The sequence below is a fragment of the Rhinatrema bivittatum genome, chromosome 2 (genome assembly GCF_901001135.1).
Source record: "Rhinatrema bivittatum chromosome 2, aRhiBiv1.1, whole genome shotgun sequence".
In the NCBI taxonomy this organism is placed as follows: Eukaryota; Metazoa; Chordata; class Amphibia; order Gymnophiona; family Rhinatrematidae; genus Rhinatrema; species Rhinatrema bivittatum.
The window spans coordinates 452,811,609-452,824,221 of NC_042616.1; the positions used below are offsets into that span (position 1 = coordinate 452,811,609).

At 41.5% G+C, this 12,613-nt stretch overlaps 1 protein-coding gene across 1 annotated transcript in view; it reads left to right on the top strand.

Moving 5' to 3' along the window:
* Window positions 1–12,613, top strand: part of POLDIP3 (DNA polymerase delta interacting protein 3) — a 93,926-nt gene that overhangs the window by 31,791 nt on the left and 49,522 nt on the right. The window contains exons 3-5 of the mRNA XM_029590370.1: window positions 1,239–1,328; window positions 4,638–4,760; window positions 5,644–5,847. Of these exons, the coding sequence (XP_029446230.1) occupies window positions 1,239–1,328; window positions 4,638–4,760; window positions 5,644–5,847 (417 nt within the window). The remainder of the gene's footprint in view (window positions 1–1,238; window positions 1,329–4,637; window positions 4,761–5,643; window positions 5,848–12,613) is intronic.

Sequence of the window (12,613 nt, forward strand, 5' to 3'; positions counted from 1 at the left end):
TTTCTCATTTTCAGGGATAAGCACTGGCTTTCCCAAGTCTACTTGGCTAATAACTGTTTATGATATTTTCCTTCAAGAACTTGTCCAATCCTTTTTTTGACACTGTTAGTCGCCTTGACTATGCCCCCTGGCAACAGATTCAATAGCTTGATTGTGCTCTGAATGAAAAGAATATTTCCTACAATTGGTTTTAAATCTGCTGGTTTCCTAGTTTCATGGAGTGCACCTTAGTCCTAGTGTTTGCTGGAGGATGTCATAAATGCAGTTAGCATAGCAGGGTTTAAAAAAGGTTTGAACAAGTTCCTGGAGAAGTCCATAAACCATTATTAACCAAAGAGGTGTAGGGAATAGCTACTACTTATCCCTGGACATTAGAAGCATGGGATTTATTTACTGTTTGGGATCTTGTCAGGTACTTGTGACCTAGATTGACCACTGATAGAGACAGGATACTGGGTCGATGGACTCTCACTCTGCCCCAGTATGGCAGTTCTTATGTTCTTAATACCCGCTCACCTAACCTGTAGTCTACTACTTAGCTAAAGATAGCACTAAAATTGATTTAAGGGGCTCACGAGGCAATGCCCATGTAGGAACACACTCACATGCTCAGCAAATACTGTATGAGCTAAGAGAGATGGGTCTGTTCGGTGCTGTCAGATGATGTCACCCACATGTCATGTCTAATTCATTCTGCTGTTTACAGAGAACAATGTTTACAGTAAGCAAACTTGCTTTTTTGTAAAAATTATGCTTATTTGATAGTTTGGTAATTATTCCTTTTGTTGATCTGTAGTATTAGCGGCCTCATCAGTCGCTTGTCAGGTACTTTTAAGATAGAGTATAGTAGATATAAGAAGTGGTCACCCATGAAATAAGAGCAAGCACATTTAAATTCCTTCAGTTAATGCAGTCATATTTAGCTGAATTGATGCCTGAAGAAGTAAATGATCTTGTTGGGTGTTCAGGTTTGGTGAGGTTTTGATCAGCAGGCATTGATGCAGGGATTTGCTTCTGTTATTTGGAGTCAGTTGAAAATCTGCTATTTTGGGAACATTTTTGGCAAATATCTTGTAAGGATCTTTTTTGTTTTCCTCTGGATCAATACTTGTTGACCAAACCTGGGTAGTTTTGAAGTGGGCTAAACTGGAGGGGGTAGTGGTGTTTTTGAGCACAGATTGTGAATTACATGCAAGAGGACTTGCAGGCTGATGTTGACAAGATTGTGCTTTTCTCAGATTCCACAGCTAAAGGCTACAGCCCTTGGACTCTCCCGCTCTTCAACAGGAATGAGGATCAATGTGGTCAATAACCATACGCAAAATCAGGTACTGGTCTGGGTGGGTGGGAGGGCTGAATGATGGCTCTCCTCCTGGTTGTATGAACCCTGTTCTGGTAGTCATTTTTGCTCTTTGAGGCATAGCTGTCTTAAATCTTGGGAATTGTGACAGATAGGATGACACATGTATTTGTATAAAACTATGGACCTGAGCAGTTTTTAATGGACTGCCTTTCCAAGAGAGAAATTCTGCCGAAGGTGCTTTTCCTTCCTTCCATGATATAAAAATGATGCTATCGTAAGGCCCTGGATACCAGAGAGACCATTACCTCTGCAGGGCAAAAAGAAAGAGAGCATATATTGCAAAGGGAAGAAGAAAGCAAACAAGCATGCAAGCGAGGATGAATGAGATGGGGAGGGAGAGCCAGGGAAAGAGGTATGCGTGCTTGCGAAATAAGAGACCATGAGTGAATGTGCACTGGGTACCCCCCTGAGTAGGTACAGAGTGAGCTACAAATGAATATGTAGAAATGTGCAGGTGGTTCTTTGTAGCCCTGTCTATGCACTTTACTTTGGAAAGAATCTTGTAGTCTGCAGCCAACGTAAACAGTTGATAAACTGACTTTTGAAGTGGGTTAAGCTGACTGAAAATGACACTGTGCTGTTTGCAGGGGCTGATACCCTTAGAGTTTTTAAGTTCTTCCGGACCTCGTTCTGAGGGGTCTCTGCCCATTTGCAGCTGCTGAAGTACTTGTGAGGGTGAAGAGAATGCCGAGCATGTGCAAAGTCACACACTACACACACTTTGCAGACTTGTATCCCAGCCAGGGAGAAACCCACATGGAAGGTGGTGGCAGTGGGTGGAACCGGATGGCAGCTGTGTGACATCCAAGCAGCTCTGGCAGGGAATGGGATTTGGCCGAAGAACTTTAGCAGAAATGTAGTTAGTACAACTTCTTGTCACGGGGTGATCTAGTCACTCTCCAAGTCTCGGCGGAAAGGTTGGCAGCTTGGGTTACTTGTCAAAGGGCCAGCAGAAGACTGAACCCAAGTGGATATGCAGTAGGCTGAGCTTTTGAGAGCACACAGAGTCCCTTCTTTAGACAGCCTCGCACCTTGTCATCTTTGGCCGATGGCGGTGTTAGTCTGGTAAAAGTGTGGCAGCCTGCAGAGGATCCAGCACGTCCTGCAGGAAAGGTCAGCACCGCATGCTTAATGACAGGGTAGAGCTATTGTTAACATAAAAGAGGAAAAAAAGAAAAGAAACTTGCTAAAGCAAGAGCCTTGCAGCCACAAAATCAAAGGGAGAAAACAATGGAGCTAAAACTATTCTGATTTGTATGATTTATTTTTATTTATTTATTTATTTATAGGTTCTTTTATACCGAGGTACGTAAGGGAATACATCACCTCGGTTTACAGTGAAACAATAATTTAGCAACCAGCTTTACATATAACAGTTTAAAACAGTAAACATAATTAACCGAAAAGACTTTACAGAATATGCTGACTTCATTAACTATGAAACTATTGAATATTAATAATTAAGTATTACATGGGAACAAATTAACTGTCAAAATCAAAACTAACGTCTTCTTAAGGTAAAAATACAGGATTAAAAGACAGGGGGGGGTAAAGATTAGGTGTATGATGAAGATTCATAGTGTGAATGCTTGTTCAAACAACCACGTTTTATGCATGAGAGCTGTTTCCAAGGTGTGCAACTGCCTAGACTGTTCTCATGAAATGCTGTTTTTCTTCTTGTATTATTTAATGAATTAATTTATTTATTTGTCGGATAATCTGTAAATAAGTACAATCTTAACGGTGTAGAATAACATAAATTCTAAAATAAAAACATTAAAAAATTAAAAATAGGATAAAATAAAATACATCAAATCAGAAATCTAAAATAATATTAAAACAAAAAGGGAAATTTACAAATGTACTTTGCCCATTTGTGGAGCATTAGCTCTATCCTTAATTGCCATTGTAATCTCAGTTATCATACACTCTTTTGAATAGTCAGGTTTTGACTTTATGCAAGTAAAACTTTCATGAGAATTTTGTCCACTTTTGCATACAGAGTTGAAAGTGCTTTTTACATTTTGGCCTGTTTTGGAGCACCTCCATGTTTTCTTTCTAACAGTTACCGCATTTACATCTGGTTATGTAACAAGGTTTGAATGACTTGCCCACAAGCAGGGGTTTTACTGGATTGTGGTCAGTAAAATCAAAAATGTATTTGAAATGCTTCCAAGCCTCATTTTCTTTGTTTCACTTACTGCCACTCCCCCTCTTCCCCCCCCCCCCCCCAAAAAAAAAAATAAAGTCTTGGCATCTAGGCTAAGGGCACGACTTCTGTTGTTTTTAAACCCTTTCATTGTTTAATTACTTGTATTGAGTTTTCAGGATAAAGAAAGTTTAGTGACTGCTAGCATATTAACATTTTAGGGGCCAATATTCAGATGGTTTGTCTGGCTAAGTTCAGGACTTAGCAGGACAAGCCACGAGTTTTAAGCTTCCTGCCTCTCTGACCGCCTGCGACTTATCCAGCTAACTCTTTTTGCTGGAAAAGTTGGAGGTGCTCTGGAGAGGAGTTAACGGGATAACTTGTCTGGCTATCTCTGGTCGTGCTGGAGAGCAGTCCAAACGTTAGCGGGCTACATTATCTGGTTAGCTAGGACTTTACCCATCTGTTTTCAGGGGAGCCCCTAATCGGCAACGTCCCATTGAATATCCATAACCGTTTATTTATTGTTGGCTTACTGCACTGCTGAATGTTGACCTCCTGGTTTCTGTCCAGTAGTATGCACAGAATGCACAACGTTTTGCTTTCTGAAGAGGCACCTACCGAGTCAGTTATTGTGACATCACATCAGTATATCTTCACTCAGCAAACTGTTCGGTCGCTAGCTTTCATCATCCAGCACGCGGTGCCATCTTGTAGTTGCACTCTGTAACATGGCAGGGGCACAGGAAAGCGAGGTGTATTTATACCCTCGCTCACGCCATGAGACGGCATTAGAGGTATTGTAACTAACAGTTGTTGGCGCTACCTCATGCGGTTCCATGATGCTCTTATTAGCTGCACCTCCAGGGGTACTGGGACCTTGCTGTCTGTGGCAGAACCAGAGAGAGAGAGTCGAATGGGGAAGCTGAGATATGTGTTGGAGGATATCCACTGTCCAGTTAGAGCTTTATGTTCCACCTGCTGCATCTGTTTCCTCTGATAGGGAATTGACTGTTGAAGGATGAAATGTAATATGATTAAGATTTGATAAGCCTGTGCGGTCTTCACACTTCTGGGAAGCACTGCTGAATCTTGCTTGCTTTTAAGCATGGTATGTCTTGGCAGGTGGACGAGGAGGAGGAGGAGGAGGAGGAAGAAGAAGAAGAGGAGGAAGATGAAGAAACTCTAAATCCCATGCCTACCAAAGCACTGAAAATCACAGCCACAAACAGCTTTCTGCAGAATCGAGTAAGAAACAATAAACTGGGACTCTGGAGTTACACAGAACAAAACCAGTTGCAAGACTGCCTTTTTAGCTCAACAGATTTAGAGCTGCTTAGATTTACCCCAGAAAGATCATGAGGTGCATTTGAAAGATGGTTGGCGAATGAGGTCTTTATGGATTCAGTACCAACTTTCCCATGTGTGTGCATGTGAGATGTGAATTTGATCCTGCATTAAAGACTTCATCTAGTAAAGCTATTTTTTTATCTTAAGCACAGAATAGAGGCCCTAAATGTGAACATGGCAGGAAAATGATCCACAGCTATTCCTGGAGTTGGTGACTAATGTGAATAAAAAGAAAAAGTGATAGTCTGCAGCTAAAATAAAATACGAGGGTTTTTTCCTTTCTTGTTGAGAGAAGTTTTCTTTCTGATGCAAATTAAATGCTTAGTATCAGATATATTAGTGTCTGGCAAAAGTTAAAAACAACCTGAGGGTCATGACATTTGCAGTTTTTATAAAGCACATCTTTTGCCCAAGGATTTAATTTTTTGCAACTTCAAAAAGGGAAGAATTCACTGAAGTAATGTGTTTGGAACTTTGCCCGTATTTTAAAATTTTGTCCTTAAAACTTAGAAACATTTTTTTCAATTATCTTTTTCAATCAAATATGATTAAAATAACTTCTCTCCCTTGCACCCCCCCAAAAAAAAAATAATTAAAAACAAACCCTGGCTCTGGCCATAAAATTTGTATTATGACTCATAAGAGTAAAAACTAATAGCAAAAGAAAAGGAGACCTTAGGAATAAGATAAAGGAACAGAGCTAGGAAATATGTTTGGATGTCTGTGCCTGCGCTTTATGAATGTTTTGTGTGTTTCTTTCTTTTAAATTTGAACTATTCAGCCAGGAATGAGTGGCTCGAGGTTCTCTATGGCAAAGACTGTGCCTCTTACCAAAGTGGTACAGAACGATACCTACATGGCTCCTGCACCTCCACCTGCGGCCCTCCGTCCTCCTTCCCCTATTCAGACGAAGGCACTGACCAACATGTCCCGCACCCTGGTCACAAAAGAGGAGCCCCCTGTGCCACATCCTGTTCCGGCAGAGGTGAGTAGTAGAGAGGAGGCTGTTGGGTTGAGAACCTTTTGAATTAAAAACAAAAAAAAAATGGAGAGGTGCCTGTTGCTGAAAGGTCACAGAAAATCCCTCATTGTCTTGTATGCATAGGCAGAGAGTCGGGGAAATCCATGTGCATCAACTGGCAAATTGACGGCTTAAAATGTGAAAATCCCACGCCTTGTAGTCTGCAGTTAGCTAAAAGGAGGCTCTCCACTTCTGATTAGAGGCGGTTTATTGTTTTAGGCAGTTCCTCTGGAGTTGTAGACTCCAGCAGATTATGAACTAATTTATTGTAAAAAGAGGGCTCTTTACTGGGGATTGGAACATCTGTTTTCTGCCAGCAGCAGAGCAGTCTGTGACGTTGGCTGGGTCTCTCTTCCCCACTGTAAGGAGGGTTTTCCAACACTGATGCTGTACTACTTGTAACCCAAGAAGAACAAGGTTTCAAAAATCTATTTACTTAGAGCATGTGGTGAACAGAGTTAGTGGAGGCCAGGAGAACATGATGTCTTTGGCTCTAACTAGGGCCTGGAGGAGGAGACCATGGCAAGCAGTAGCAGAGCCACAGGTGCTGTATGAAGTGGATAGGACTTGAGCTACTGGGGCAAACCGTAGAGGAGAGTGTGAGGTCTGTATCTGAGAGATGGGAAGAAGGTAATAGAGAGCTGCCCTGGAAAGTGTGGAGGGAAATGAGAGAATTGAGAGGGCTGTAAGTGGATGAGGGAGAAACAGGGACAGGAGTAAAGTATCTGGCAAGCAAATATCTTGCCTGGCATGTAGGCCAAGGAGGAATTTTCAGATCCTTGACAATGAAGCTTCTTAGTAGCAATATAGCATTTTCTTAAAGGTAAGGTGTCGCACAAAATGCTTAGGTTTGAAACTGTGTTCACCTGTATGGTAAGAACATAAGAACATAAGAAAATGCCATACTGGGTCAGACCAAGGGTCCATCAAGCCCAGCATCCTGTTTCCAACAGTGGCCAATCCAGGCCATAAGAACCTGGCACTTTGAGCTCACTGGACAATCAGCTACTTTGAATTTTGAACATGGCCTTTCCCTTTAATTGTGCTCGTAGACAGGTGATCTTAGTTTAAAGCGTGTCTACTGCTAGAGTAGATAGTTGGGTTAAAGTACTTAGGAATATATATATATGGGCCTGCCCTATGGTTATGGGGCAGTAGACTCCAGTTTGAGTGTGTTGTCCAGTGAGGCTGTCTAGGTTGGGTATGCTGTGGAGACACTTGGGGCCAAGGATGGAGGGAAACTGCTTCTACTGTGGTATCTCCTGATAGCAGTAGGACAGCACTAAAGGTTAGTCTTAAAGGAGAACTCTCTCTCAAGCCTGGCAAAAGGTCCATTGTTGCCTGGTATGAGGGTGGAATTGTAATGAGCAGTTGCATGCCATTACATGTGTAAAGATTTTTATAAAAGTGCTTAAGACTTATGTATTTTTGTTGGCCTATAATACAAACTCCTAGGGCCTCAACTAGCAGCAGAGAGAACTGTAGTTCTCTCTGCTGCTAGTTGAGTTGTCACATTTTTGCTAGGGAGCAAACCTTCTCGCAGTTGATGACTTTTTTGCCTTTGTGTGCTCCATGTGCAAGTGATTGTGAGAGAGTTTTGTCATGATTTTCATCTGCATGCGGTCTTTCAGATGATCTGAGTGGCTTGCAATGCCTGCTGTTTCTCAGTGAATCACGACAATCACTAGACACGGCAGGTATGGCGACTTGAGATATTTTACTCGTGCGACAGGATGTCGAGGACCATCCTGTTTGTGCCTAGTATCTGCTGTCCACGAGACACACAAGGTTCATTTTTACTTATGTCAGGCTTTAAGTGACTCAGGAAAAATTAATTGAAAATAAATCCAGGGGAAGTACACAAGACAAATACACAGAGCAGTTGAAGAAAAAAACAAGTATTTTTTTATGGTGGTATTTCTTCAACATTACTTTGTACCATCTTTAGAGAGCTCTTAAATAAAATTAGTAATCCACCCCTTTGCCTGCCAGAATAACACTGTAGCCAAGTGAACAAATCTGGTTAAAAAGAACTGCATCGGTATCCATCATTCCAAGTTTTGGTTATGTATAAGCACTCAGGAGCCAGTTCTCATAAAACGTCAAATAACAGCAGTATTGTTTTTTTTGAATAGCCTGAGCATTAATATGATTTTATAGCTAGATAAAGCATCCTTCTGTGTCTTTGTCTCAAGAAATTGCTTACTAGGTGATTCTGTTGGACAGTGATCAATACGCAGGTTGAAGTCCCCCCAAAATGATCATTGGATCCATCAGGTTTAGCCACTTACTGGCCCATCTTTTTTTTTTTTTTTTTTGTCCTTTTTAACCAAGGTCATTGAAAATATTTAGCTAAAACATCTGACAGATTTCACCAATGTATTTTCTCTTTGACAAACATGTTTTGGTAAATCTCATCATTGAAAACTTGATGCTTTATTGTCAAGACACATTCAGACAGGGCTTTGATTGTGGCTGAAGGTACTGTATGTTCTGATCTTTCTTGACATCTTCACAGCCTTTGATACATTGGATCACCAGATTTTAATAAATCGGCTGAGAGAATATTATATTGCTGGGTTTATTTCTTACTTTTCAGATCTCCAGTAACAGATTTGAATTTGGTCTAAGGTTTCATCTTGATTTCCAGTTACTACTGGTGTTTCACAATGGCCAGCCTGTCTGCCACACTTTATATTATCTGTCAACCCCATTATGTAAGCTACTTGCTGGGTTAAGTGTAGGGTAAAGGCTGTATGCTAATGATATACATACAGTTCTTTTTTCCGGTAATGTCTTCTTGGGCTGATACCTTTGAAATGGTATCTATTTGTCAGCAAGCAATGGATTTCCCATAACAGTTTGATCCTAAATGTTAATAAAACTGAGGTAATGATCCTTCAGAGATTTTCCTTTAGATACTGTCTTTTTTTTTTTTAACTTTGAAGGACACCAGATTCCTGTTGGCACCACAGTTAAGTCTCAGGGTCATCTTGAATACCAGTTTAGCAATATATGCTTAAGTTAAGACGATTTTCAAAACATTTTTTTAAATTTTATTTATTTGCAAGACAGTACACCAGACGTGCTCAAACCCCCCCCCCCCCCCCCCCCCCCCAAAAAAAAAAAAAAACCCAAAACAGATATCAAAGTTTCCAACATAGTAGCCAGTGCCACTCAAGAGATACAGCATCATATCAAAGAGGTTGCTCCAAATCAATATCCAACAACATAGTATAAATATGAAGTGCATAATGCAAATACAAATGCCATGCATTTTTTAACTTGTGAAAGAAAATAAATTCATCTTACCTCATTCCTTTACTTCCATCTAGCAACCAGTCATTCCACCATTCATACCTCATTCTTCCCCACTCCTTCAGCAGCATCTCTTATTATCAGCTAGTAGTATAACCTAACTGGAGTAACGATTCCTTCTTCCTTTCAGGTAAAAGAACATAGAAAATGTACTTTCCACATTGCATTCTTAGAATCTAATATTTCCAGTTGCATAAGATCAGTCATTTTGTCTAGTGATGGAGGGGTATCCTCAATCCTTTTATGTCAGCAGCAGAGCCATATGGATAAAGAATTGAAACCCCTTCATTACTATAGCTAGGGGTGCACAGTCACCAAAAAGCAGATTCTGCCTACTAAATGGTACTTGTATTCAAACTATTTTTTCTATCACTGAAAGCACACTTTCCCAAAAAAAGAAAATTTTGACATGAAAGAAACATATGAGTTATATTGCCTCTTTCTAGTTTACATCTAGGGCATAGATCCGTATCAGCAAGTCTCATCCTAAACCGCTTGACAGCATGTATATAACGGTGATGAATAATTTTAAATTGTATTTCTTTTAGTTCAGCCTTCACAAGTAAGCTATGTGCCATCTCAAACCAATTTTGCACCTGTTCAGTAGAAATTATTTGACCTAATTCATTTTGCCAGTAACTCACAAGATCTTTTAACACATCAGGCAACATTTTATTTTTACACATTTTATATCATAAAGATATAGAGATTTTTTCCTTCACCTTCCAACTCCATTTTCTGCAATAGATGCCTTTACATCTTTACAATCTCTGGAGTGAGGTGCAGAGACTCTATATGATGTATGAGTGTATAATGCTGTAAATTGGCAAAGAATTGAATTTGAGAAACGTGGAACTCCCCTTTAATTTGGTCAAAACTTTTCAAGTAACTTGTAACTAAGATTTTGTATCCTCCAAGCTTCCCATTCCAAGAAAATACCCTTGTCCGTCCCCAGTAGAAACCCTGGATTCCCTACCAGTGGCAATTACAGTGAAACGCTAGGACCTAATCCTTATCATTTATGAAGTGATCTCCATGTGAAAAGGGCAGCTCTAGTAAAAATATGATTACGTTAATGCCTAGGGAATCCTGTAGCTGGCAAATAGATCAGTCCCACTGGAGAGATTGGATTAATCATGTTGTCCACAAGGTGCGACACACTAAAACAATCATCTTTGATCCATTCCTCTACAAATCTCATTTGACAGGCAATGTTATATAGCCTCATATCCGGTAAAGCTAGACCTCCCAGGTTCTTGCTCCTTGACAACTTTTTATACCCCACTCTGACACTCTTACCCCTCCAGAGAAACTGTGTCAATTGTGATTTTAGAAAAATATCTTTCTGGAGGATCCAGGCTGGGAGCATTTGCAATCTGTATAGGAGCTTTGGTAACAAAACCATTTTAAAGAGTGCACTACTCCCAAAAAGGGACAGTGGCAGCTCTTTCCAGAGCCGCATCTTCTCTCCAATATGACCTAATAAGTCTTTGAAATTTACCTTGTAAAGACAATTTAAGTCAGTTGGAATAATGATTCCCAAATACTTAATATACAGTGTTGCCTATTTGAAAGGAGAGGGTCTTCACCAATTCTGCACCAGAGTAGTGACAAGGACATGGCTTTGGATTTATCAGAATTTATTTTCAGCCCCGCAGCTGATTCAGATTGGGAGAATACAATTATAATCATGTCCAAATCATGCTGAGGCTTTCCCATAAAGAACAAAATGTTATCCGCAAACATACTTATTTTCAATTCCGGTTTTCCTACACTAATGCCCTGATAAATACTTCCTTACCTTAATTTTTATAGCCAAGGGTTCCAATGTTAGTATAAACAATAGCAGAGACAGGGCATCCCTGCCTTGTACCACCTTTTAAGCCAAATGTTTTGGAGATCCGACCATTGACTAGTATCCTAGCCCCTGGGGATGTATAATGAATTACTCAATTGCAGAAAGACCCCTGCAAACCTATTTTCTGGAGAATCCAAAACATGTAATCCCAAATGACTGTGTCAAAATCCTTTTTGGCATCTAAACTGAGAATCATACTTTTTTCGTCCCTCTTTAGTCTTCTACTTACGACCGCTAATACGTTTTGGATGTTACTAACCCCACGCCGCCCTTGCACAAAACCCACTTGGACACCACAGCTCTCAAATCATGCTACTAGTGTTGCTGCTAAAATGTTTAGGTCTGCAGGGCCAGATTTTAAGACATATGTTCAGGCATAGATTTGTGCGCGCAACCCAGCGCACACAAATCTACGCCCGATTTTATAACATGCGCGCGCAGCCGCGTGCATGTTATAAAATCCAGGGTCAGTGCGCACAAAGGGGTGCACACTTGTGCACCTTGTGCGTGCCGAGCCCTAAGGGAGCCCCGATGGCTTTCCCTGTTTCCTCCGGCCCGCCCCTCAGCCCTACCTAAATCCCCCCCCCCCCCCCCCCCCCCCCAATCTTTATTTTATAAGTTGCGTCTGCCTCCGGGCAGGCATAGGTTGCGCGCACCGGCCAACGGCCGGCCCGCGATCCCGGACACAGCAGCAAATGGCCACTGTGCCTGGAGGCTCCGCCCACGCCCTGCCCTCTTTTTCAAGTCGCTGGACATACGTGCATCCCGGGGCTTGTGCACGTTGCCGGGCCTATGCAAAATAGGCTCGGTGCACGCAGGAGCGGGTTTTCGCGGTTACATGCGTAACCCTTTTAAAAATCCGCCCCATATTGAGCAGCTCATCAATTTGTCTAATTCAACTTCCATTGATGCCAGCAGTGCATAGCCCATTGAGGCACTCAACATAGGATGCATCAAGGTGCTGAATGCATGAAACACCAGTGTGCACAACACATTTGATGCTCTGATGACACAAGCCTGCAGCCCCAAACATGATCCTTCGATGCACAGCACAAAAACTCAAGGCACTGCTCTGATGTGACTGATGCAATACCATCAGTCTGCACTGAACTCTTAGATGCATGTCTTTAAAGACCCATTGAAGCACGCCAAGGCATCCAGGGCTTACAAACAATCTATCCCATCAATGCATCCATTTCAGACTTTGATTTATCAAGCTGCTTTGCCAATACAGCTCTATACAGCCCATCCTGAATCAGCAGGAGAGGGGGTCAGGTTAGCCCTGCCACCTCCAATAACCAGGTCACTTACCCAGCCTAGTCTCAGGGACATTTCCTGGAAAGTGTAGACCCAATGACTTCTGTAGTACCACTCACATCTAACAGGCTGCCTTTCCTCATGCAGGAGCCTATCTTGGTTTTAGAAGAGAATATTCTGCCACCTATACTAAGCCAGAGGACCTATCAGTTGCTCTACCAAATCCACAAGGTGGAGTCCTGATATCACCTATAGGGGTGCATTCATCATCAGAACCTTTGCTCAGGGGTTCTTCAT